Source organism: Schistocerca nitens, chromosome 3 (assembly GCF_023898315.1).
Source record: "Schistocerca nitens isolate TAMUIC-IGC-003100 chromosome 3, iqSchNite1.1, whole genome shotgun sequence".
NCBI classification, from domain to species: Eukaryota; Metazoa; Arthropoda; class Insecta; order Orthoptera; family Acrididae; genus Schistocerca; species Schistocerca nitens.
Window position 1 is genome coordinate 232,719,017 of NC_064616.1, and position 27,286 is coordinate 232,746,302.

The following is a 27,286-nucleotide window of genomic DNA, read 5'->3' on the forward strand; positions in this document are numbered from 1 at the left end:
TAAAAATTTGTAAAAGAAAATTCAATTTTCTCATAATACGTAACACAATCATTGTATGTTTTATATTGTGAATTGTTTAAGTTAATAAACTAAATTTAATAATCAAGTTGACAGTAATTGGTTAATCAGCTACATCAGCATAATATTTTATGTGACACAAAGTAAATGAAATTTTTTTGCAGTTATTCCCATCCGCACCTGCTTGCCTCCCAACTTGCAAATGTAGAGCCTTGGAACCCAGCCTTCCAGTTTGCTACAGATCCCAAATTGCACACAACTCATTTTTTTCGTACAACAAAACAAAACCAGAGGGGTTAGCATAAGGACAGAATCAAACATGAAGAATAAGAGTCACCTTAGTGTTTTCATTTATGCCAGTTATCAGTACTGCAGGTGATAGTTCTTACAAATAATTTTTTCTTGTTTTGTACCTAAATTAATTATCTGTTCAATGTAATGTAAGTGGCTGAATAAACAAGTAGAGAAAGCCAAAATAATACTGTATTTTGTGGACTGTAAGACACACTTCAATTTTTAAGCAATTTTTTTTTAAAATAAGATTATTATCATTTTATTACTAGACTGTGAAGCCCAACTAAAAATAAGTTATTTCATAAAACTGAACTGTATTTTAAAATTGCTGTAAATCTTCATCCGAACTTTCTTATTCTTTTTCTTCCTCTTTGTGATCCTTGTTGCCCTCTTCATATATGAGATGGTCTTCACTGCCATCAGGAGCGTTACTTATGCCGCACTTATTGAAAGATTTAACAATAATGTCTTCTCTCACTCTAGACCACGATAGTGGTAGGGCGTTTTAAAGCTCCCTTTGGTGTGAATTCGTGTCGGGTTTTGTTCGGCATCCGTTTGTTCCATTCCTCTGTTACATACACTTTAAACGGTTTATTTATTGAGGCATTAAGAGGTTGCTATTGTGAAGTAAGTCCTCTCAGAATAACAGCAAGCTCTGTGCTTCCCTGTCTCAATTTCTCTTTCACAGAATTTTTAAAATGACTACTAAACTTATCTAGCACAAGAAGAGAACTCTTCTTCAATAAAGTATCTTACCTTCTCTCCTGCACTCTGTTAATCCAGAATTTCATACCAGCCTCATTCATCTAACACTTGTCATGTACGTAAACAACTACTCCAAGTGTTATTCCACAAGGTTCTGGCATTGTTTTGCATTTGAAAACGATCACTGGATTAAGTTTAGTACCGTCAGCACAAAATGAAAGGACAACAGTGTAGTGCATTTTGTAATGTACACTTGTTGTTTTTAGTTACAGTTTTAGGACCTTTTGTGGTAACAGTTCTGTTATTCAGCACATCAAATGTCAGAGCCATATCATCCGTATTTGCTATTTGGCTTAGTTCCACACAGGTTTTCTTTCAGTGTTGAATAATAAAGTGATGGAAAGATAATATTTTCTTTTAATAGTCTTGTGGCATTTTCTGAGTTATTTTGGTTTGGTTCACATTCTAAGTCCGTGATGTAAAGTGTGTTAAGTTCCACTGTAGCGCTAGCTTATGAGCGTGTATTTGAATCATTTTGGTCTTAATTCTGGTGCCATTTTGATGGTGGCCTTGAATCCATTTCAGTACATCATATTCTAGTTTTGGCCATTTTGTATTGTCCTCTACTTGCACATTTAGTCTTCCTCATTTTTTTTCAGTTCTTCTCTATTAGCTCGCCAATCCCAAATGGTTTTTTCTGATGGTGGAGGCTCAAAATGCCCCTCAGCTGCTCTGTTTCCATATTCTTCAGCATATGCTATTACTTTCAATTTACAGCCTGCATCATATGAATACCTTTTATTTTTTTCCATTATGAAACTAGCTACTAACAAAAATATTGTACTGTTACAGATGACATAAATCACTTTTAATTAAAGTTCACTGACACCGTAGACTGCAATGACATATGATAGACTGGACAGTGTTCTGGGTTTGCAATGGTGGGGCGGGAGGAATACACTGTTTGCCAGCTTGTGAAGTCCCGCAACTCATCTTCATCACTTTGATGCACTGCTGGTGCCAGTTAAATCAAATGTTGCCAGATAGAGAGAGGTCTCCTGTGGCATTGAATACATGACCATTTTTAAGATGGGTGGGAATTTTAAATAAAACATTGGACATTTTTATATTAATTTCGAGTATAAGACACACCTGAATTTTGGAGGCAATTTCTCAAAGAACAAAGTACGTCCTACAGTCCATAAAATTTGGTATTGTTTTCTCCAATAGAGTGGGAGGTACTGAGTGGAGGAAACTGATTGTCTACTGCCACATAGTTGATCAATATAGGTCAGGGGTGGCAGTAATTTTGGATCAGAGTCCACTTTCTGTAAGCAGAGCTAGGCATAAGGCCACACCTTTTAAAATGTTTGCATGCATTAGTTAACATTGCGTTTCAGAAAAAGTATAAATTGCTACATTAAAATTCTGAGTTTCTTGGCAGGCCGAACTAAACCATTAGCGGGCTGCATGCGGCCCACAGGCTGCATTTTGCCCATACCTGATGTAGGTAAAACTTGTGTGTAATGACACCATGACACCATTTGAGGTTGGAAAAAGAGATGTGGTAATGTGTGAGAAATAGTACCTTAACAATTGGAGCATCTGGTTTAGTAATGCGAACACACAGAGCAACTAATCTAATAGTAGAGTAAACTCATCCGTGTCCTTGTTTAAAGATCCTAAAATTCCATTGCTACAGATGCCAAACATACAAACGCAAAAAAGGATACTCAAACAGGGGCATCTGGGAGCAATTTTCTTTTTTCACTTCTGCGCTGTCCAGGAGTCTTCATTGGTTTGGTCAACTGCACATTCTCTGAAAAGTGGTAAAACTAGAAATTCTATAAGACGTTGAAAATACTGCTTCAGTTATAAATTTCTTTTATTATCACAGCCGGTTTCAGGCTCTCATAAGTCCATCCTAAGGTGTTGCAACTGTGCTGTGGCCCCTCGAGCGCCACGGTGGACGTGCACTATGTGCGTTGTGCTACCTATGAGTGCAAAGGTAGCACACCGCTTCTAGTACACGTCCACCGTGGCACTCGCGAGCCACAGCACAGTTGCGACACCCGAGGATGGCCTTATGAGAGCCCGAAACCGTTCATGATAATAAAAGAAATTTACAAATGAAACTGTATTTTCAACCTCTAGTATAATACTCAGTTGTGGATGTTCGTCCAAAAGGATTGTTTGTAGAAAATTTTCAGCTTTTGTTACAGTCACCTTGTTAGCACACTGTGCAGCCACATTAACATCACCACCTGTCAAAAGCCTGAATAACCACCTTTTCCCGTACAGACTGGTGTGAGATGTGCAGGAGGATAGCCAGTGAGGTTCCAGAAGGTACCGACAGGCTGTGCAAACCACCAGCTGTGCTAAGTTTCTTGATTGAGGACACGTGATGTGAAAAGTCCAATTGAGGTGGTCCCATACATTCACGATTGTGTCTAAATATGGAGAGTTCGGTGGTCAGCGGAGTGCGGTAAACTCATTGTGGTGTTCTTCGAACCATGCACTTACACTGCAAGCTGTGTGACATTGCAATGTCCTGCTGGTAGATGCAATCGTGCAGAGAAAAAACAAGCTCCATCTAGGGTGAACATGGTCCCCAAGGATGAATTCATACTTGCTTTGGTCCATTGTGCCTTTCAGAATGATGATATCACCCAGGGAATGCCACAAAAACGTTCCCCAGACCATAACACTCCCTCATGATTGCAGAGTGTCTGCTTTCAGACATCTCACATCGTACATGCCAATGGCCATATGTCCGATAGACCACAAAATGTGATTCATCTGAGAAGGCAATCTGTCGCCACTCAATGGATGTCCAGTTGCAGTATTGGTATGCAAATTCCGGCCTTGGTTGCTGATGAACAAGTCAGCATGGGTGTTACAGTCACCTTGTTAGCACACTGTGCAGCCACATTAACATCACCACCTGTCAAAAGCCTGAATAACCACCTTTTCCCGTACAGACTGGTGTGAGATGTGCAGGAGGATAGCCAGTGAGGTTCCAGAAGGTACCGACAGGCTGTGCAAATCATACCAGCTCCAGTGCCATGGCCAGCTGTGCTAAGTTTCTTGATTGAGGACACGTGATGTGAACAGTCCAATTGAGGTGGTCCCATACATTCACGATTGTGTCTAAATATGGAGAGTTCGGTGGTCAGCGGAGTGCGGTAAACTCATTGTGGTGTTGTTTAAGCTCATATGCAGCAATGTTTGCTGGACAGTTGTTGAGCAGACACTGTTGGTAGCGCCTTGGTTCATCTGAGTTTCCAGTTGCTCAACAGTTGCATGTCTTATTCATCCTTACACCTCTCTGCATCAGTCGTTCACGACTGTCACCTATGGCCCATGGTGCATCACAGTTGCCTGGGCGCTAGTTTTGGATCGTGCCATTTTGCTTTGCATGATATATGTTTACCATGTCGACATGCAAACAGTTCACAAAGCTTAGCCATTTTGGAGTCTTCCACCCTTGGCCTGGAAGCCAATGATCTTGCCATTTTGGATGTCAGATAAATCGTTCTGTTTTTCTGCATTATGATAATGACTGCAATGTTTTCTTCATCTCTCAACACACTTTATATATCCTCCACTGCTAGTGGTGTCACCTTTCATCTGTGAGTGGTAATTGCACATTGACACCAAACATACGTGGTTGTCACATCAATGACTCTAACCAGTCTGCTTCAAGCAGTTCCTGTAGCGGTACATGTTCGTATGAAAGACCATGTGCTCTATACATTTCCCACCAAATGAGCCTGTCAAAATGTGATATTCTGAGCCATCTCTTAAATGTGATTCTGCATAAATTCTTCCATGGAAACTTCATTAATGTGACTAGACCTTGTATATTACTCTCACCAGTTTTTGAACTTACTTTCTGTGCAGTGCATGTGTGTACAAATTTAATTATGGTACAGAATATTTAATGTTTCGAAAGTTTAATTATTAATGTGAAGTTTCTGCAAAAGTGTCGATCTTTTAAGCTGCAAGTGATGTATATTGTTTGATATCTTTTTTGATAACAATACTTGTCTGCTTTTCAGTGCTGAGAATGGAGTGTGTTCTTGTGTGTTCTTGGAGAGTGCTCAGTTTGATGTGTGTACTAAGTTATTTCATTTATTTTCTATGGAGAGGAACTATAATAAACTGGTTCACTGATTCCTCAACCCTCACTCCCTGACCTCTACTCCACTCCTCACTTTAACTACCTACCAGCTCTCCTACACAGCAACTTGCCACCCAGCTTGCTGGCCCCATGCCACTCGCTGCATGTCCTGCCCATCCCAGTGCCACACTTCCCACTGGGGACACGTCACACAGCCCACCTGTCCCCGTGCCATACAACCTACAGATGTCTGGTTGTTCTTCTCCCGTCACCCCCACCTCCATCCCTCCATCCCACCATCCCACTGCCATGTTGCTACTTGCTGCCATGTCTCGCTCTCAGACATTTCCCACAGTCTGCCAATTCCACTGTCTACTCTTGCACTATTATTTATAGATCTTTACTGTCTGTCTTGTAAGTCTCCTATAATTTCTGCTTTGATCCACTTGTTACTGATTATGATGAACTGTTGTTAAATTATGTGCTCATTGCGTCTGAAATGGTTTAATGCTAGCCTGCCAATGGCTGAAAATTAAATAATTAAACAGAAACTGTTCATTTCTGGGCCCTGAATGACTGAGGCTACATGTGCAACACCTATTGATATTAACATAAAAGATGAGTAAATCAAAAGGTATAAATATACTATAGGCAGTGAAGAAAGTTTGTTAAACTAATTTCTACATAATTGGAAAATAACAAAATAACATGTATTACTTCCTGAGAGTGAATTTTTTAATATGCACAGGGATACCCAAAGTTTGCTAAGAAAGTATACATTTTCAGAAACAAAAAAATTAGTTCTACAGAATTATGGCACAGAATTTCGAAAAGAATTAAGTCTTGAGACTGGAACATTGTGTAACACAAAAATTTTGAATATGAATAACTTTTGAAACATAAAGTTCTCGCAAGGGAACCTCCCCATCGCACCCCCCTCAGATTTAGTTTAGGTTGGCGCAGTGGATAGGCCTTGAAAAACGGAACACAGACCAATCGAGAAAACAGGAAGAAGTTGTGTGGAACTATGAAAAAAATTAGCAAAATATACAAACTGAGTAGCCCATGCGCATGATATGCTACATTAAGGAGAGTCTGAGCCCAGGAACGCCGTGGTCCCGTGGTTAGCGCGAGCAGCTGGGGAACAAGAGGTCCTTGGTTCAAGTCTATCCTCGAGTGACAATTTTACTTTATTTATTTTCGCAAAGTTATGATCTGTCCGTTCGTTCATTGACGTCTCTGTTCAGTGTAATAAGTTTAGTGTCTGTGTTTTGCGACCGCACTGCAAAACCGTGCGATTAGTTGACGAAAGGACGTGCTTCTCCAATGGGAAACGAAAACATTTGATCGCAAGGTCATAGGTCAACCGATTCCTCCACAGGAAAACACGTCTGATATATTCTATACGACGCTGGTGACGGCATGTGCGTCACATGACAGGAATATGTTGTCGAATGGCGAATGGGTAAAAAGATTCTTCTACCTTGTACGATTTAGGATTTCTTGTGGATGTGATAATCACTCCCAAGAAAGTGATGAAAACATAACGGACGAACAGATAATAACTGTCTGAAAATAAAAAATTAAAATTTTTCACTAGAGGGCAGACTTGAACCAAGAACCTCTGGTTCAACAGCTTCTCACGCTAACCAAGGGGCCACGGCTCGACTGAGGGTATATACTCCTTAATGTTACCTATGTTACGCATCGACTATATTTGTATATTTTGCTTATTTTTTAATAGTTCCACACAACTTATTCCTGTTTTCTTGATTAATCTGTGTTCAGTTTTTCAAGGCCTATCCACTGTGGAACTTGTAACTAAATCCGAGGGGGGTGCGATGGGGAGGTTCCCTTGTCAGAAATTAGATGTCAGCTTGAAAGAGGAGATAGAGGGATTTCAAATAAGCTGTTTGTCTGAAAATTAATTTTTTTTTTTGCATCATTGAATTTTGATGTTCACCTTTTCTGCATGTATAGTATATTAAATCATGAATGTGTCTAAGAATAAAATGTTTTTGTATAAACTGTTTACAGTATTACCATCACTATTGCTAAAATACGCTGTGACTGTAAAGTACTATTGGAATAAGAATATGACCATTTTGGTATATTCATTGTGTGAGCACTACTAATGAAAGTAGATCAGAAAAGCAAATAGGAAAATTGATACAGACATCAGTAGTGGTGTAAGAACAAATACTATTGCTCTGATGCATGATTTGTGCAGCAGTCCCCATTTGCATGTTGCTTGCAGACCTGTGCCCCAGCCCCCTATTTGCCCGTCACTCGCAGACGTCTGCCGCAGCCCCCTATTTGCCTGTCACTCGCAGGCCCGCGCCGCAGCCCCCTATTTGTCCGATGTCCCATTTCTGTGCCACAGCCCCATTTTTCCTGTGTTTCTCACAGCCCTCATTGCTGTTTCTCACGAAGTGTCCTGCTGCCCATGTTCACTCCGTTGCTGCCCCCCCCTCCCCCCAATCCTATCCCATCCCCCTGTTCCTCTGCCATTCCCCCCCTCAATTGTCTCTCACCCCTCTGCCCCTGCATTGCCTCTGTTGTTTGCCGCCACCCTCCATCTGCCCCCTCGTTGGCCACTGCTCCTTCCCTCTGCTACACCCCTCTCTCCGCAGTTGTCACAACCTCTTCCCCTGCTCCCCCCCCCCCCCCCCCCCCTCATCCGCCAATCAGTTGCAGCCATTACTCTGCTCACATCCTTCCTGTTGGCGGCAACCATTCTTCTGGCCTCTTCATTCCCCCTCTCCCAGTCCCCTCACTGACCTGGCCCTGTTGCTCGCTGCCTGTGGACTTGCGCTGCGGCTCACTTTACTCCCATCCCTTGCAGTACATGTCACTTTACTCCCATCTGTCACAGTGCAGATCACTATACTCCCATCCCTTGTGGATGTGCACTACAGTTTACTCCCCCCCCCCCCCCCTCCCCCGTTGCTTGTTGGCTTGTGCCCAGCTCACTTTCCCTAAATGGCTTCCAGAAGTGTGTTGCAGTCCTTCTTTCCCTCATCACTCTGTGATCCACTCCACTCTACTGCCCCAGCTCACCCCGTCTCTCTCAGACCAATCAAACTGCCATGCATCGGCATGTCATTGACTGACCTTTCCCATTGATTTTCCTTCCATGATGTCGCAATCACCAATTCTCCCCTTCCTTTAGTTGTCCATTCTTCCTTTCCTCTGTGTGTGTCTTTGATTTGCCAACTATGATACTCTTTCTGTCCCACCTACTCATCGACTTGGTGTTTCCAAACTTTTCACCTTCTCTTCCCTTGCTCACTATTTCAGTTTCTTTTTCTTTTCTTTTTAACTTATTTTCTGTTACAGCTTTCTTTTCCATTTTTGTGGTCTGTATGGTGGACTCTGTTTCATTGTTTCTTATTTCTTGCCATTCTGTTACCTTAGGCCATTTCCTTCAAGAAAATAATACAGTGGATAGGTCACAGATTTTTCTCATCTTTCATACTAGGCTGTAGTACAACATACTTCTCAGGCTTATTTGAAAAACTGAGGTTAAAAGGTATGAACCTGTTGAATATTGTAAGAGAGCACTGGCTCTTGAGAAGTGCTGTTAGCCCTTTTTGCTAAGGAGGCAGACTGGAAAATCTGCATTTGCTGTTTCCTAATCACTTCATTTTCTTTCTTTCTTTTTATTTTCCTAATCTTCGACCAACTATTTATATCAGTGCAAAGAATCATGTTTCTTTGGAAAGGAACAATTATATCGCTGATGATCATGGTGGTGCATTTGTGTCGATGTGTAAATCGTGATGAGATCAACATGTATTTATTTTAACTGCATGCACATGTCATATATACAGGCTGTCCCAGGAGGAATGGTTGATAGTCAGGTGTATGACAGAAACGATTATTCAAAGCAAAAACCTGTAGTAAACAGGGGCTCTAAATGCATACCTTAAGAGCTAAGAGCACTTGTTTAGTACTCGAAGAAGAGATGTGTTGTACAGTAGCAAATATTAACAAGTGCTCATAGTTCTTAAGATATGCTTCTTAGAGCCCAATTTGAGCTCGTGTTTACAAATGTGTGATCCAGTCTACCACCTATCAAAATTATGGAAAGCAAAGAGCTTGCAGTAGAAGAGATTTGTTTCACAGTATCAAAGGTGATGAAGTGCTCGTATCTCTTAATGTGTACATTTTAGAGCCCATGTTTACTAGACTTTTTTGCTTTGGATAATCATTTGTGTCATATCTATGAGTATTGACCATTTCTCCTGGGACACCCTGTACAGTGTATGGCTTTCAAATAATGTTAAACCTGGTATGACTTTAATTGTGGTAAGCATATAAATTGTCATAATTAATTTAGCCTACAACCACCAATGTTAGGAACATAATCCTGGCTGTCTGTGTTAATGTGGAGTTAACACAGGTAGCAAGATGATGGGATCTTGACTCCCAAAACCCGTTGCTGAGGATTACATTTCTAACATTAGTGGATGTATGCCATATTAATTATAATGATTATCCTCACAACTGCTACATACTGTTTCTAAGATACACAATATTAGTAAGCATATAAATGTATTTATAAACTAACATTCATCACAAATCCCTACTGTATCTCCATTATATCTCGCCAGGAGTGTTCTGCAATGATTATCACCATTATTGTTGTTACTTTGTTATGGAACGTGATTCATTGTGACAATACAAGTGCGGAGGAGAAGAGCACGTAACATGGTGTTAATGGAGTGCAGCTATTGCACTGAAACCTCTGCTCATCGATTGGCACTCTCATATGTTATTCAACAAGCTCATGAGACTTTGAGCCTTGATTACTGGAAAACAGTTTATAAGTGTATTAGACCTGCATTTATTATTCCTAAGTATGGAATACATCTGTGTAAAAGGCGGCAAAAACTGGTAACCCACGTTGTGTGTGCCTCCCTTGTGAGTTACGCTATTTTCCAAACTGCTCAGACCTTATAGTTAACTTCGATTACCACCTAGTCTCTGTTTGAATGTACTGGATTACTTTCACATGTAAGCCCAGTAGCACTAAATATTAAAATTTGGGTAGGTGTGTTTTTTCGTTTTTGCTCTGCCACTGCTTTTAATTGGATCTCTTGTAATAATTTTGTTTTAGTTTCATCCTTCTTTAATCTTTCCTATATGGTGTCAATAATCCACTACCTATTTTCTTACAAATTCCTAGGATCAGTAGATCTACATGCAGGTCCAACTAGGAGATCAGATAGTCTATTAATGCATGGAGATAGTCAACGCATAAAGAGAGAAAATTTAATGCATGGTGAGTTGTATACCTAAAGTTAGTTGTTGACCTCTAGTTGTTTGAGTGCAAATTGACAAGGCTTATTGCTTTTCAAACTTATAAACTTAATTGGCATACTGGAATTTTTATCACCAAAATTTAACAGTTGTAGTGGTGCATTGCATTAGTTATACCATGTAAAATAAGTTTGTCAATACAAGCAAATTCCTACCTTCCCACTGAAACAGGTGGTCACCTAATTTTTGTACCACAAATTATGTGATGATTCATTCAGGAATTATGGTGCCATGCTTTGTGTTCAGAAGTGATGCACTTAGAAGATAAAATGTTCTTGGCATTATTCACATCAGTGTTTAGCACACAGTAAAACCACAGCTTTCTCACAGAGGTATTCAATGATTGTTTTAAGACCGAGAAAGGTTCAGTAAGTACACACTGTCGAGCATTCGAAAACCTTTGGTAACCATGTTTACAGCCTTGATATTGCTACCAGATGTCAGACTCCTTATACATCTGCCTCCAAGATTACTATCGGGGGAGATAAATAGAATAGAAAATGGGCTGCCGTAATTTAATCAAACACATTACTAAGGTATGGCCGCTTGAGCTGACCTGTGCCCCTTTTTGGGTCATTTTGCATCAAATCCTACACAATTACTAATTGAGATGAAATCACCGAAGATGTGGTTGCATGATCAGGTAATTTACTGGTAGTAATTTCGGCTGACTCCAAGGCAGCTGTAGAGAAGAGGAAAAGTACAGGCCATGGTCAAATACAGAAGTGGTGTGGAGGCAATGAAGTGACACTAGCATCTAACTAAACACACTACCTGTTGCTGAAAAGGTGACCTTTCCACAAATAGGAACCCCATTATACCACCATAAGACAATTCTTTTTATGTATGTTTTGCATAGATAACAAATAGTATACTTTATAATGCTGTCTGTGTTATCGGACCAACAGACCCAATTACGACTGTACTTGTGGGGGCAGATGCATGACCTAAAATTTTATCAGATTGGCTTGCTGAAAGTCAACAGGGGGCAGTCATGCCAAATTCATTAAAATAAATACTCAGCAAACTATTAAACAGTCAAAAGAACATGTTAGTGAAATCAAATTAAATTGTAAATAGGAAAAAACAAAATGCATGGAATGATCGTATAAAATCCCTCAAAATAATAATGTACCCTAAATCAAATAGTTTAGAGTTCACTTCCAAGAATATTTATTAAATGATTATTCACACAAGTGTGGCCTTACATAGATTTATAAAATGTGATAAATCAGTTGAACAATAATAAACTAAGCAGTGAAAAATTACTCATGCAGTGTGAGCAGAGCATTTAGACACAGTGGTATGCACAGATAAAGCTTTAACACTGCAAAATCACACCAACAGTCACTACAAAAACCTAAGTTCATTAATCTTACTCACCATTGTGACAGAACACACAACAGGTTCATCACACTATTATAAATAATAAATACAGTGAAATATTATAGGTCACAGCTGCCTCAAATTTTTAACGTTGGATTTGTCTGGTCACATGAAAACAATCACTGTAAACCACGTAAACATTTCTGTGTCTCTTAGAATGTGAAGTTCAGAACTCGCTGTCACAAAATTATTATAAGTCCTATGAAATTTCAGAGGATTCATCCCATGACCTCAGGAAATTTTCTAAGTCCACTGAAAGCTGCCTGAAGCCATATGGTACAGAAGCTGCCGTATACTTCTCCAACCTATCATGCCATGTGATCACTGATAAAAGATCTCGCATGTGCTTATGCTAACGGTTATAAACATTTCATGACTCCCAACTACTGAATTCATGTGAAACATTCAGAAATGACCACCATTCAATTATAAAAATAATTACAGATACAGACAATACACTAGTAGGTAGGGAGAAGTTCTTCCAGTCACTTTGCGACCTCTCATTGGAATATAAATATACTAGCCGGTTCCCTACAGCTTCTTCCATACACATGTTCAACACATGTGGTGCGTATTGCAAGCAAGCGATGAGTGTTTATTTACTCTGATCTGTAATTGTTAATTAAATAAAGTGAATTGGATTTGCAGTGCCGTATTGAGAAAATGTCATTCCCATGTAATTTGGATAGCAGAATAGATATTGTAAACAGTTCACAGAGAGAAGTATGGAAATTGAAGAGCACATCTGTAGGAACATCATCCACTTTGAGGAAAGTAGTATGAAGTATACACAGTTGACTGTAATATTTATTTAACTCAAAACCTGACTGTGCACAGTATTTTTGTTAGTTTTCGGGGGCTTAGCCCGCCCTAGAGTAACCGCTGTACTATGTTGAAGTTTCTGTGTAAATGCCTCAGTGTTGCTGGTGCTATCTTGATGGATATCTTATTAATTTAATAGTTTATGATACTTCACAGTTGAAAGCTGTCTGAAGCATTCACAACTGTCAGGACTTTCTTTATGTAGTATTGACTATTGGGGTGTATTGTCACCACAGTATGTGTATCCATGATCCATGTGTCTGTCCATCTCTCTCTCTCTCTCTCTCTCTCTCTCTCTCTCTCTCTCTCTCTCTCTGTGTGTGTGTGTGTGTGTGTGTGTGTGTGTGTGTGTGTGTGTGTGTGTGTGGTCTCCCTCCCCCTCTCTCTGCCCACGCATGCTCATCCACACATGTAGCCCCTGCAAGGCATGCCAAGTCTACCACCAATCATGTCTGTTATGCATGGCAGCTTACATCTCAGGGGCAAAACAAATCCTCTTCATTTTGCCCATAACTCTGCTCCTGTGGGAACTAGAAGGTTGCAACCCCAACAGTGCTGATTCTCATACAGCAAGCAGTATGTGTACCACATTTGATTAAAATCAATTTGGTTGTTTAGGAGTAGGTGCTGGACATATGTACATGCAATACACACATAGATACATACTGTTTTATATACAGGGTAATTCAGCTGCCAATACTGGTGTCATTTTATGCAACCTGCAGTGTTACCTGCTGCCTTCAAAAACCACGTGCGAGATTCTCGTATTATTTCACTCACTACGTACAAACTATTAATGAAACAGAAAAAATGAACAGGACATTTTTCGTACGTAATTAAATTTTGTACTGAGATATATTTTTGCAGCACGCCACAGTTTTCAAGTTCTTCAAGAAAAATGGACAATAGTGACCTTCAAATGCAGCTCTTTCCCCACACTCATCCCCCACCAGTCAAGTTTTCCAATACACTGTTCGTTGCACTCCCTCCTACAACTGTACAAAAAAGTCTGATTACACAAACTATTCCCAATATTTGACCATTTTTGGTATCTATTGCTTGGGCTATTATGCCACCAGCATTGTAGGCTGTTTTGTTAACAATACTAATTTAAACATGCCCGTGAGGGTGATGAAAGAAAAAGACTGCTGTAAACTAATTACGTTGACAATTTTATCCAGACTTAACCCTTACAAGTACAGTACTTCTGCAGTAAGAAGGCATGACAAATACAACACTGTAATTGTTTATTTTATGGTGTTAAAATTCACACAAAAGTCAGTTTCACAATTTGTAAGGGCTTGACTAGTCCGGTGGTGTGATATGGTCAGTCAGCGAAGATCACAAAAGGTGGAATGTGGGGAAATAATTCACGCAGTTGCACATTTTTGTACAGTGGTAGGAGGGAGTACCATGAACAGCTTACTAGAACTGCTGACCAATGGGGGCTGACTATGGGCATGGGTGTGCATTTGAAGGTCACTTTTGTACATGTTTCCGCACTAATTTGAAAACAATGATGTCTAGTGAAAATTATCCCAGTACAGAATTTAAGTACATCAAATTTCCTACAAAAAGGTCCTGTTCGTTTTTTTCTGTAGGACTAATAGCTCATGCACAGTGAGTGGGAGAATATGAAAATGTCGACCGTAGTTTTGAAGGCCAGACATGACTTTGCAGATGGCATGAAAGATATCAGTTCAGTCCTCTGAATCACCCTTATATATATATATATATATATATATATATATATATATATATATATTCATAAATTACATGAATGTCAGGCCACATCCTGTGCTGCAATGTGTTCGAACTGAATTACAAATACTTCTTAAATCATAGAATTATATTTACTCATACATTGGAAATGTTAAGTAATGGTCCAGGGACAGTCATGCTGATACGTTAAGTTTTTGTGTGGGAAATATGTAGTCATGGCACAATTCGCATATAAATTTTGTAAATTGTTTATACACATGCTTGATTGTAAAAGTAACATGTTCTGGTGATGATTGACATCTTCAGCTTTCATACACATATTATACGTAAACATTACATGATTGATTAATTTATTTGTTTCATAAATGATTGTAATTAAACATTTACAACTTTTTAATGTTAATGTTTTAGAATCAAGGTTAAAGTTACAATGAGCTTATCTCGTTACCACAATTTCTCTGGTGTACGTGGTTCTCTTAGAGCACATCTACAAGCCATGTTATGTACTTTTCAATAAAGATTATTATTCATTCTCTTTTCAAAACAGTGTGGACACCATTGCACACTATGTCCAGCCAGAGACCAGCCACGTTCCCTCACTTATGAGTTTTCCCCCTGATCCCCAATGGTCAGCAGCACCCTCCTTGCATACCCCAGCCACCTCCAAGCTACCTCACCTGCATTAGCCACACCATAGCTGCCTAGACTAACCTATTGCCTGAGTGATCGCACCAGCAAACACTTATCTCACATCTCTCACAACTCTCATCTCACATGGCACCTTCTCGTAATGTCACAACATACACAAAAAAATTAATCTTTCAACATCATGACACCAGTCAGCATCAAAAGCTTCTTAAGTTCCTCATAAGTTAATAACAACAGGAACTGTCCATACAGACTGTTCCTGCTGATGATCAGAACCTACTGTGATGCTATATTTGTGGTCATCATCTGCTTCATGCCCAGTGTGTGAGGGCATCACCTCTACTATGCTCCATATGGAAATATCGTGTGTGGTGTGCAGGATTTTGCCCTTAAGGCTAATTGAAGGAGAGTGGATTTTCGCTCTGCAGCGGGGTGTGCGCTAATTAGAACATTCTGACATTCTGGTACATTAAAACTGTGTATTGGATTGAGTCTTAAAACTAGGCCTTGTCCGGCCCACCGTTCCAGTCTGCCAGGAAGTTTCTTACAGGAGTAATTGGGACCACCCCATTAGAGTTGTTGCTTGTGATTTTATGTATATTTCCAAAAGATACTACTGACAAGTGTGTTGAAGCCTCATCTTGGATCAATAAGAGAAAGCAGGATGAATGTAGATGTTAATCACTAACAGAATTTCCTATTAAGTCTAGGAAAGTTACTGGCATATGGAAGTACGTGGTAAAATGTTTGTGACGTTTTGGTTATAGTTGGTGGATATAACATCTTCTCTAACCTTCAGGAAAGGGCAAAAGTTACATCATGCTGCACCCAGGCAAGGTTCGCTTGCTGCGTATGTCCTGTATGTTCACGCCAATGGTACGCAGTGTATTACAATGTAATATATTGAAGATTTCTTTTAATTAAAAAGTACAATGAGTGTAGAGCATCCTATGTTTATAGAAGCCGTAGTTTGTTATAGAAAACACATAGGAATTCCACTAACGTGTTTTAATATATGGTTGTTAGTAAGCATAATTACTGCTAACAATAACTGTAGTCACTGCTACCAATACAACCAGTGCTGGTGAGAGAGCAGCCCTTAAGACTCTCACACAGGCCATAGCTAGTGGTAATATGTAGGTTAGCATCTTGTTCTCTTGTTTTCATTCCATATGGTTGTTCACTTCGTTATCTTGTTTTGTTTTTAGTTCATGGTGTTTTTGTCTTTGTTTAGCATTTATGTTTCTAAAGCACTGTTAGCTGTAATTTGTAGAAATAATGAAAAAGATTTCATGATGAAAGTTAATCAGCCACACTGAGCAGTATCAGTAAAAGTGAGACATGGCTTGCTACCTGCCTTTCCTAACTAAATGTCAGTCCCATTTGAATAGATATGTGTCCCAAGTGTTAGCAGCCACTATTTCAGCAGTGACTCTTCCCTTTCACCAGCTGAAACTCAACTTGTGTGTAGTATTAATAAAACCAAGCAGCGATTCATTGAGATGTGAAGTGGCACTCAGTTCCCTTAAGCCACATCAGTTGGCATCTCACCATGTCAGAGTGAAAAGCTGTAGGTCATGTCAGACTCTGTAATGGTGTTTCCTTCACAAAGAAGAAATTATTATAAAATATGTAGTTATGTGGAGACCAAATTTTTAAAGAGCTTCACAGATTCATGAAAGACCAATGGCTTAGTGATTGTCTCCTTGTCGAACCAACAGAAGTAAGATCTCTAGCTCTGAGAGTGTAACAGCAGCTTGCCGGCTGGGGTGGCCGAGCAGTTCTAGGTGCTACAGTCTGGAACCGCATGACCACTACGGTCGCAGGTTCGAATCCTGCCTCGGGCATGGATATGTGTGATGTTCTTAGCTTAGTTAGGTTTAAGTAGTTCTAAGTTCTAGGGGACTGATGACCTCAGAAGTTAAGTCCCATAGTTCTCAGAGCCATTTTGATTATTGTAACAGCAGCTTAACTCTTGTCACAACAAGCTGGAGACCCTGGTTCTCGATATAGAGCGTATGTGCATTGTGCACAGTTCAGAGTGGAGGTTTGGGTGTGAGAGGTAGATAAGGGAATCTTGTTAAGGGTTAGTTATGATAGAGTAAGAAAGTGTAGCAGAAGGGGTTGGGTTTTGGGGGGGGGGGGGGGGGGGTGAAGTTATGATGAGGGCAGTAAGGTTTAATGAGATGGTGATGGGCATAGAGGTAGGTGAATGAGAGGATTGGTTATCATGCAGCAATGAAGTTTGAACTTAAAGTAATGTGTTCATGATGCAAGCAAGAAAGTGTATCGAAAACTGGTGGTAGTGTGCCAATTGTTAAAATGAAGTTTTTCATGTTAAATTGTTACTATTTCATTGTGGTATTACTCTTCAAAAGTTGGTGGCAATGGTTAATTAAAAATAACTGTGGACACAACTCTCTCATTGAACATGTTTATGAAATATATGTAACTGAGCAGTAGTTGGAAATTAAACTTTGTTAGCATGTTGAAATTCGATACATAAATAATCCTGTTACCAAAATTTCAGATGTGCCAAGATATGGAAAGTCATACTTTGAGGGAGATTTCCAAAGACGACTGTTGAAGGAAGGCTCTGTTGGTGAGTAAATTTGTTTAGTTCAATCACTGAATTAAGCATTTTGTAATCACTGATGGTATTTTCACTTTGAATAATTGGAATCATGGTAGATGTAACATTGAATCGGTCTTGAAATGTTGTTTCATTGGTTTAAGAACATAGTTTGTGGAAGGTATAAGAAATTATTCTTGATTATGAGGAGAAGGTTCACTTGCAGAAAGAACTCTGCTATGGGTTGATGTTTCCATCTGTGCAGGTCTGTATCTCTAGGTAAGGAACCAGACAGAAGGTGTTAAACAGTGAAGAGTATAGGAAGCTATTGTACAAAGTTTGTGGCGACATTCTTACTCATAAGTATAAAACTGTTCCACAAAGAAACATTTTAATTCTTTGTGATCCCAAAGATTTTGGGAGTTAAACTGAAAGAGCATTAACTAACATTTAGTGTAAATAGTTATGTTATCTGCCAGTGCTTCTGAATTTCTTTGTCATCACAAGACATGATATTTTTAATGGGAAGAGAAGGAAGTTGTGTGAACTTGAATACATTGAATGTAAAGTATTTTAAGATGCCTGGAAAAAAAAAAAAAAAAAAAAAAGCCACTTCATTTTATCCAGTGTTTCTTTATCTACATTTTTGTTTTTTTTTTTTTATATTTAGATTGCTTCTGGTCCTTGTAAGATTACAATGGTATATTGTAAAGTGGTACATTGTGAATATAAATTTACAAAATTAAGAAAAATCGAAAAGTAACTTGAGTTCCAGTAGTGATGACATGATTTAAAAAAGAAATGAGACTACTCTCATTCATAAATATTTGTTGTAATGTAAATCTGTGTAGCCTTTTGAAGGATGATAAGCAGAAAGGTTATGAATAGCAAGGACAAGCAGATGGGTTCTATGTAGCAGAACAGTTGAATTCATTCTCTCCTCCCTCTCTCCCTGCCTACCTGTGTCGAGTGCAGTCCAGTCCAGTCCATCAGTCACTTACTCCACACCTTCTTCCCCTTCCTGCCCCCCCCCCCCCCCCCCACGAACGCGTGCGTCTTTGTGTGTGTGTGTGTGGGGGGGGGGGTGAAAGTGGCCCTACTTCTATGCTAGTTATAAATGTTTTGTAAGCAGACAAATTTGCAACATTTATCAAGTTTGTTTTGTACCATGTCTCATACATTATTTTTTCCAGCAGAGTGTAACATAATGAGTGTAGTAAATTGTTTGCCTACTGCCACAGATTTGACTGGTTAACAATAAACTTGTTGCAGCATAGTGACAGAGTTCAGGCATGGACTAACGTGCTATGACAGATAGTACCTTAATAATGGGAGCAATCAAGTTTAGTGTAATAAGAAGATACAGAACTAGTAGTCTACATTATGCCTGAAGTCGCATGGACAAACGTGATTATATGTCATTTATTTAGAAATAGTCAAACAAGAGGTTTTGGAAGATTTTTCCTTTTTATTTCTGTATCGTACAAGAGCCTTCATTGTTTAAACATTTGCTTATATATGGTCAGTGAGAAATCAGAAAATATTTCACACAGTGACATCTGACGAGCTTTTTTAGGTGTCGCTTTGTAAAGGCCTTGGGGTTTATGGCTTTTATGCCCCTTACTGGCATTGTAATGTGTCTTGGGTTTAAGCTGGAACCAGAATTTTTAACCTGATAAAATGTATTCGCAATAGTTAACAAATATTTGCTGCCAGAAGTCAATTATATAGCACAGCTTATCATACTATTCAGCAGAACATACTCTTATACTGTAAAGTTACTGTTAAAGTATCTTTGAATTGCATGTATGTAAAGATTCACTGTAATTTAACAAAATGATATTCTCTTGAAGTAGGAAGTTTTAAATTGAATAACTGTGGCCTGAAAAACAACATTTGCCACTTCCAAGGGAATTGTAATGACGAAGAACTTAGTACAAAATTACATGGCTATTTGTGTTGCTCATTAATACTGATATTTTGAGTGCTTACGTGTTTAATGCATCATTTGAATACTTTTCTTTTCAGAACTGTAGTATTAGTATTTATGGCTGAGGCAGGGACTAGTACTTCTCACATTTAGAAATTCTTCCTTTGCATCTACTATGTAAAATTGGTTGCTAGGTCCAATAGCCTTGTGCTGTTAGAAGCAATCATGAGAAGATCACTGGGGCGATGGTGCAGTTTAGGTGTCTTTTTCTTCAGGAATAAGTTGTTACTGACAGTCAATGTTTGAACTCACATACATGTAATGTATTTAATATTGCATATGAACATCATTAAAATTTTAAATTGCAATTCATTTAGCCACTTTTGTGGAGAGACTGATGATCACAAAGAAGAAATTATTATAAAATATGTAGTTATGTGGAAGCCAAATTTATAAAGAGCTTCACAGATTCATGAAAGACCAATGGCTTAGTGATTACCTCCTTGTCGAAACACCAGAAGTAAGATTTCTAGCTCTGAGTGTGTAACAGAAGTTTATCTCTTGTCACAACAAAGTGGAGACGCTGGTTCTCGATACAGAGCATGTGTGCATTGTGCACAGTTCAGAGTGGAGATTTGGGAGTGAGAGGTAGATAAGGTAATCTCGTTCAGGGTTAGTTATGATAGTGTGAGAAATCGTAGCAGAAGGGGTTGGGTTGTGTTTGTTGGGGGGGGGGGGTGAAGTTATGATGAGGGCAGTAAGGTTCAATGAAACGGTGATGGGCATAGAGGTAGGTGAATAAGAGGATTGGTTATCATACAGCAATGAAGTTTGAACTTAAAGTAGGGTTCTCTGAATAGTAATGCATTCATGGTGCTTGCAAGAAAGTGTATCGAAAACTGGTGGTAGTGTGCTAATTATTGGAACGAAGTTTTTCATGTTACATTGTTGCTATTTCATTGTGGTATTACTCTTCAAAAGTTGATGGCAATGGTTAATTAAAAATAACTGTGGACACAACTCTCTCATTGAACATGTTCATGAAATATATGTAACTGAAGTGAGCGGTATTTGAAAATTAAACTTTGTTAGCATGTTGAAATTCAATACATAAATAATCCTGTTACCAAAATTTCAGATGTGCCAAGATATGGAAAGTCATACTTTGAGGGAGATTTCCAAAGACGACTGTTGAAGGAAGGCTCTGTTGGTGAGTAAATTTGTTTAGTTCAATCACTGAATTAAGCATTTTGTAATCACTGATGGTATTTTCACTTTGAATAATTGGAATCATGGTAGATGTAACATTGAATCGGTCTTGAAATGTTGTTTCATTGGTTTAAGAACATAGTTTGTGGAATGTATAAGAAATTATTCTTGATTATGAGGAGAAGGTTCACTTGCAGAAAGAACTCTGCTATGGGTTGATGTTTCCATCCGTGCAGGCCTGTTTCTTTAGGTAAGGAACCAGACAGAAGGTGTTAAACAGTGGAGAGTATAGGAAGCTATTGTACAAAGTTTGTGGCCACATTCTTACTCATAGGTATAAAACTATTCCATAAAGAAACATTTTAATTCTTTTGTATCCAAAAGATTTTGGGAGTTATACTGCAAGATCATTAACTAACATTTAGTTTAAATAGTTATGTTATCTGCCAGTGCTTCTGAATTTCTTTGTCACCATAAGACATGATATTTTTTAATGGGAAGAGAAGGAAGTTGTGTGAACTTGAAGACATTGAATTAAAGTATTTTAAGACGCCTGCGGGTTGGGGAAGCTACTCCATTTTATCCAGTGTTTCTTTTGTGACTGTATTACTTTCGTAAAATAAAGAACAACTGCCTTAAGTCACAATCATGATTTTATATTAATGCACAGTGCATTTCGTGCCATGGGTGCTCATCTATAGCTGTTTTGACAGTCAACATCAATTTTTTTTTTTCAGATTTAGATTGCTTCTGGTCCTGGTTTGATTACAATGGTGCATTACGAAGTGGTACATTGTGAATATAAATTTACAAAATTAAGAAAAATTGATAAAGACCTTGGTTTCCAGTAGTGCAGATATGATTTTTTAAAAAAGAAATGAGACTACTCTCATTCTTAAATATTTGTTGTAACGTAGAAACAGCAGAGCTTCTATATATCCTCTTGGAAGACGACAAGCAGAAAGTCTATGAATGGCAGTGACAAGCAGCGGATCGCTAGATTACAATTCAAGCAAGTCGTATTAATGAATTTTTATTACAGTAAGATAAATGACAATACTTAACTGTGAGAAATTTACAATGAGATATCGCAAGCAAAGGGTGACATGAAACACAACCAGTCTCTTTAGTATATACAATTTGCAACACGAGAAGAAATACAGTTCCTAAGTCGCTGCAATAGAGCTCGTAAAACGGCTAGTCTTTAACTGGGCCATTACCAGCCCGTGGCACTTATGTCCTCTTTGTGTAGATGCTGCTGCTGTCTCGTTGTCGTCGTAGACAGGGGTCAGTCAGCGTACTATTGACTGACGTCTTCTCCACAGCCGTCTCTGCTGTAACATTATTGACCATGTGTTGTATTGTCGCACAACATCAGCATGCCACATCTCATCTGCTGCATCAGGAGCTATCAGCTGCAGACAAGAGCAATGGTAAAGTTACCAGTGACAGTGCCACGAAGTCAAAGTACCTGAACACGGTTTTGTTGTGTCCTACCCACTCGTCAACTATGGGGTGCCTAGGGAACTTGCTTTCTCGGATCCCTAGACAGCAATTCAAGCAAATTGTATTAATGAATTTTTGTTATAGTAAGATAAATAACCATACTTAACTTTGAGAAATTTACAATGAGATGTTGCAAGCAAAGGATGACATGAAACACAAGCAATGTCTTCAGTATATACAATTTGTAACACCAGAGAAGAAATACAGTTCCTAGGTCGCTGCTATAGAGCATGTAGAATGGCTAGTTTTCAACTGGGCCGCGGCCAGGCGGCATGGCACTTATGTCCTCTTTGTGTAGTTGCCGCTGCTGTCTCGTTGTCATCCTAGACAGGGTTCGGTCAGCGTACTATTGACTGACGTCTTCTCCACAGCCCTCTCTGCTCTAACGTTTTTGACCAGCATGCTGATGCTTGACGTTACGCCGGAACATTCCACCCCTCAAAGCGACGGACCATTATTGTAATTGTAGCTTTACAATGGCAGGAGAGGCAGTAGTGTGGATGCTGTGCTGGACCGGAATCTGTGGCTGCAGGCTACATCAGGCTTCCGGTCGTACACCGCTATCTGGCCTTTGCTCTGTCAGAAGAGTGCCCCGCAAAATGACCAGCAGGGTACGCGTCCACCTCCTGAGGACCATAACCAGATGTAGAAGGTGGCAGCTGCAACGGTGTCGGCAGGTCCAGCTCCATTGGTAGGCCAAGAGGAGGCGGAGGCTCAGACTCCATTGGGGGATCCTGCGGTGTTGTGATGACACCTTCTGGTGGCTGCTGTGGCCGCGCTGTCCTCGAGATCCGTGAGTCTGGGGGAGAGACACAGAAGGATCACCGTGCACATGAAAGTGACGAATTTGATTGTGATGTCGGCGCTGCAATCTGTCTGGGTCTGAAAGGAGATAAATGCATGTGCTGCTTCGCATGCACCTTCTGCTACTGCTAAAAACCCTGTAAAACACAATATCATGCGGCGCGAAACAATACTTGTGGCCTTCCTTTGGTACCGGATGCTGAGGAGGGTGGAGCAGTGTCTGATGGTGGCGGCCGTGAAGCAATTCTGCTGGCGATGGTCCATCTCGTGGATGCGAATGATAGGAGGCAATAAACAGTTGCAATGCATGCTCCCTGGTTTGTGCAGTGTGAAGTATGGCCATCTGCTGCTTGAAGGTCCTGACGCAAACCTTCGAGGCAAAAAATAGAGGACAACACCTGAATTGTGCTGCATGATGCTGTCAAGGTCATTGACACAGCAAAGGGAAACTTGCTATAAGAGTCTACCACAATCAACCAACGAGTGTTCTGAAAAGATCTCGCAAAGTCTATGTGCACACTTTGTCATGATGATTGTCACTTAGGCCAGCAGAAAAGTTTTGTGAGGAATGGACTGATTTTCCTTACAGGTGTGACACTGTGATATGTCCACTGTTCTTTTTGGGTGTCCATGCCCTGCTATGTACAGTGGCGACGCACTAACTGTATTGTACGAACAATCCCCCCGTGTCCTTGGTGAAGTAACTGCAACACTCTTCCCCCCCCCCCCCCCCCCCCCCAAAGCTTTGGGGTCAACACACATGACTGTCTACTGTCATTTCGAACAAGAATCACACCTTCCTGTATAGCGAGGATATGCCAAAGTCCAAAGTATCGGCGCACTACAGCATTCTTCATGCTATACAGTGAGCGAGGCCAAGTTGTATGAATGTGTTTTAGCAAAATGTTCAAACCTGAATCAGTTTCTGTGGCCTGTGCAATTTTCCTATGGTTCAGAGGAAAGGATTGAAGTAATTCAGAATCCTGAGCATTCCATATCAGGGCCAATCAGAAGACATGAAAGTGCATCTGCATTGCTATGTTGGGCTGTTAGATGACATACAATCTCGTACTGGTATGGAGACAACAGCAAAGACCATCTTTGCAATTTTAGGGCAGTTCATACAGGAACTGGCTTGTGATCTGTTACTAAAGTAGAATATCCTGTCATACAAATAGTGGTGGAATTTGGTGACACCATACACAGTAATCAATGCCTCTTTCTCCATTTGTGAGTAGTTACACTGAGCTTGCGACAATACTTTTGATGCGAAAGCAATAGGTCTGCCGTTACCACCAATTCTGTGCGAAAGTAGGGCACCAATTCCATAAGAGGAAGTATCAACTTGCAACACAACTGGTTTGTCGGGATCAAAGTGCACCAAACATCAATCACTAAGCAATGCATCTTTAAGTTTTTGAAAAGCTCCTTGGCACTCATCTGTCCAAACAGAGGGGACATTCTTTGCGATGCAAGTGAGCTGCGATTTGCGCAGCATTCGGTATGAACCGAATATAGTATTTAGTTTTCCCTAGGACTGGCTGCAATTCTGCGACATTGGGAGGAACTGGCAAATCTCGTATGGCTAACAAATGCAACTGAAGAGGATGTACACCTTGGCTGTTTATGAGATGACCAAGATACTGCAACTCAGGTTTAAAAAAATAACACTTGTCCAGTCTACACTTTAGTCCTGCATTAGATGACACACGAAACAAAGCACTTAAATTTGCAATGTGTTCTTAAGATGCACGACCTTCTATGATAATACCATCCAAATAGTTTCAATAGTTTGGCACTTGAGCAGTCAGCTGTTCCAAATACTGTTGGAAAATGGCGGGTGCAGAAGCTCTGCCAATAGGCAAATGCAAATGTTTAAACAAGCCTAAATGAGAGACCTGAGTTTCTCCTGGCATATACAACTTTCAAATAAGTTCTGGGAATTCAGCCGGGTAACACTTTCAACGACCACCGATATATCGGCGGGAGAACACCCCGCCATGGACGAGCCTGGCATTTGGCAAAGTTTGAATTTTTTCATCGCGTGGAGTCTGATGTTATATCTCGATGTTCTGTGATAAATCTCACAGAGAAATCGTTTGACGACGCAACCTTATCCATGCTTGGGAAGGGTTTAAATTTTGCACCCACTCTGAAAAGTTTTCCGGTAGTTGATTTTATTAGTTCAATTGAACAGGCAGTTTGCAAACTACCTCCTGATGCTGCAGAGGAGGTTATAAGGGAGGCATGTCGTATGTTGACTAGGGATCGCCCACCCAAGAGTAATTTAACACCAGCAGAGAGGGCCGCTATACGCTCTGTCAAAGTTGATCCTGATATTATTATTTTACCTGCAGACAAGGGTAATGCCACCGTTGTTTTAAATAAACAGGATTATATAGAAAAGATGCAGTGTTTACTTTCTGATTCTGCGTATCACAAAATCGGTGCTGACCCCACAAAAAGTGTTGAGAGAAAGACCAACAGCCTCCTGAAGAAAAGTGGTTTGTCGCAGGACACTATCAAGAGTCTTAACACCTATACTGCTGTTCCCCCTAGGTTACGTGGCCTTCCAAAGGTTCACAAGGAAGGGGTTCCTTTTCGTCCTATAGGGAGTAACATCGGTGCTCCGACATATCATGTAGCCAAACATCTTGCTTCTCTGTTGAGTCCACAAGTAGGTTGGTGTGAACATCATATCAGGAACTCAGGTGATTTTTTACGTTGTTTGGATGGACTACAGTTGAATGACTCTGATATTTTAATGAGTTTCGATGTGGTCTCTCTCTTCACTCGTGTTCCTCTGTCTGATTTGCTGTGGTTAATTGAGGCTAGATTTGGTGCTGAATTAACTAATCTCTTTTGGCATGTGTTGACATCCACTTACTTTTTATTCAATGACCAGTATTAAGAGCAGACAGATCGAGCTGTGATGGGTAGTCCGTTGTCTTCCTGTGATCGCAAATTTGTTTATGGAAGACTTCGAGAAATGTGCATTGGAGTCAACGCCTTTGAAACCCGCCTGTTTCTTTAGATATGTTGATGATAACTGTGTTGTTTGGCCTCATGGTAGGGAGAATTTGAATGCTTTTCTAGAACAGCTGAACTTGATCCACCCGAACATTCGTTTTATGATGGAGGTGGAAGAGGATGGTTGCCTTCCCTTTCTTGACGTGTTGGTTAGGAGGAAGGATGATGTATCATTGGTACATGCTGTCTACAGGAAACGTACTCACACCGACTTGTACTTACAGGGCTAATAGTTGTCACCATCCGGCTCAGAGTGAAGGGGTACTTTGTATCTTGGTACACAGGGCACATGTCATTTCTGACGCTGAGACTTTGCCAGCTGACCTGTCCCATCTTGAAGTTACATTTCGTCAAAATGGTTATAGTGATAGACAGATTGAACGTGCGTTGCATTATCGACCAACTGTACATTCTTGAGAATGGCAGGGTGTGCTCCTGTCGAAATATCGGTGGTGGTCGATTACGTCACCCGGCAGCAAACCCGTAAGTCATTGAACATTCAATTCGTCGGGAAAAGTTAAGGTCTCGCATCTAAAAAGTTGCTCCTCAACTTTAAGATCAAGTGGACACCCTCAATATCAAAATGATGTCAATGGATCTGAAGGGCAAAGTAGAAGACTAAGAAGAAATGTTATCTGCATAATTGAGAATGATATCCATGGCTAAAAATAGTTAAGAGAAATTTTAAAGAAGTTGCAGTGTTCACCCAAATGGGTATGCGTAGACTTGAGAATTGCGAAGGTATTCACATACCAGTGAGGACAATATAAAACAGTGTAGTAACTGTAGGTCTAAATGCAGATATAGTTGTAGTTAGTTGGCAAACTCGGGTGGTTCAGAGGCAGCCAATAACAGATATAGTAATATAAGTTGAAAGTAATTCAATTAGAATTTTAATTAAATTCCTTTTGTTTTAGTGTTTTATTTAATCGTATTTTCCACACTGTTTATTTCTACATTATACACCACCTGACAAAAGACAGTGAAGCATGCAGTAGGGAGGAGGAAACAAATTGATACTTTAAGGGAGGACCGGGTATGTGATGTCATTTCAGTGATTACAAGACTGAGTCAAATTTACAAAGAACTTTGCAGTGCGAACCAGCTTATCAGTATGACATTGCACCCTGTCTGTCCTGGATGCATGCACTGATTCATTTGGGAAAGACGTCATCAAGACTGTTGTATCCAC

The 27,286-nt window shown here is 39.9% G+C and overlaps 1 protein-coding gene across 11 annotated transcripts in view; it reads left to right on the forward strand.

Moving 5' to 3' along the window:
* The window catches only part of LOC126248194 (delta(14)-sterol reductase LBR-like), a 382,264-nt gene that overhangs the window by 232,730 nt on the left and 122,248 nt on the right, over positions 1 to 27,286 (forward strand). For 6 of the 11 annotated variants that reach the window (XM_049948976.1, XM_049948980.1, XM_049948987.1 and 3 more), the window contains 3 exons: positions 10,332 to 10,427; positions 17,574 to 17,645; positions 20,684 to 20,755. In XM_049948976.1, coding sequence (XP_049804933.1) covers positions 10,332 to 10,427; positions 17,574 to 17,645; positions 20,684 to 20,755 — 240 coding nt within the window. The remainder of the gene's footprint in view (positions 1 to 10,331; positions 10,428 to 17,573; positions 17,646 to 20,683; positions 20,756 to 27,286) is intronic. The other 5 variants (XM_049948977.1, XM_049948978.1, XM_049948981.1 and 2 more) reach the window with 5 other exon arrangements.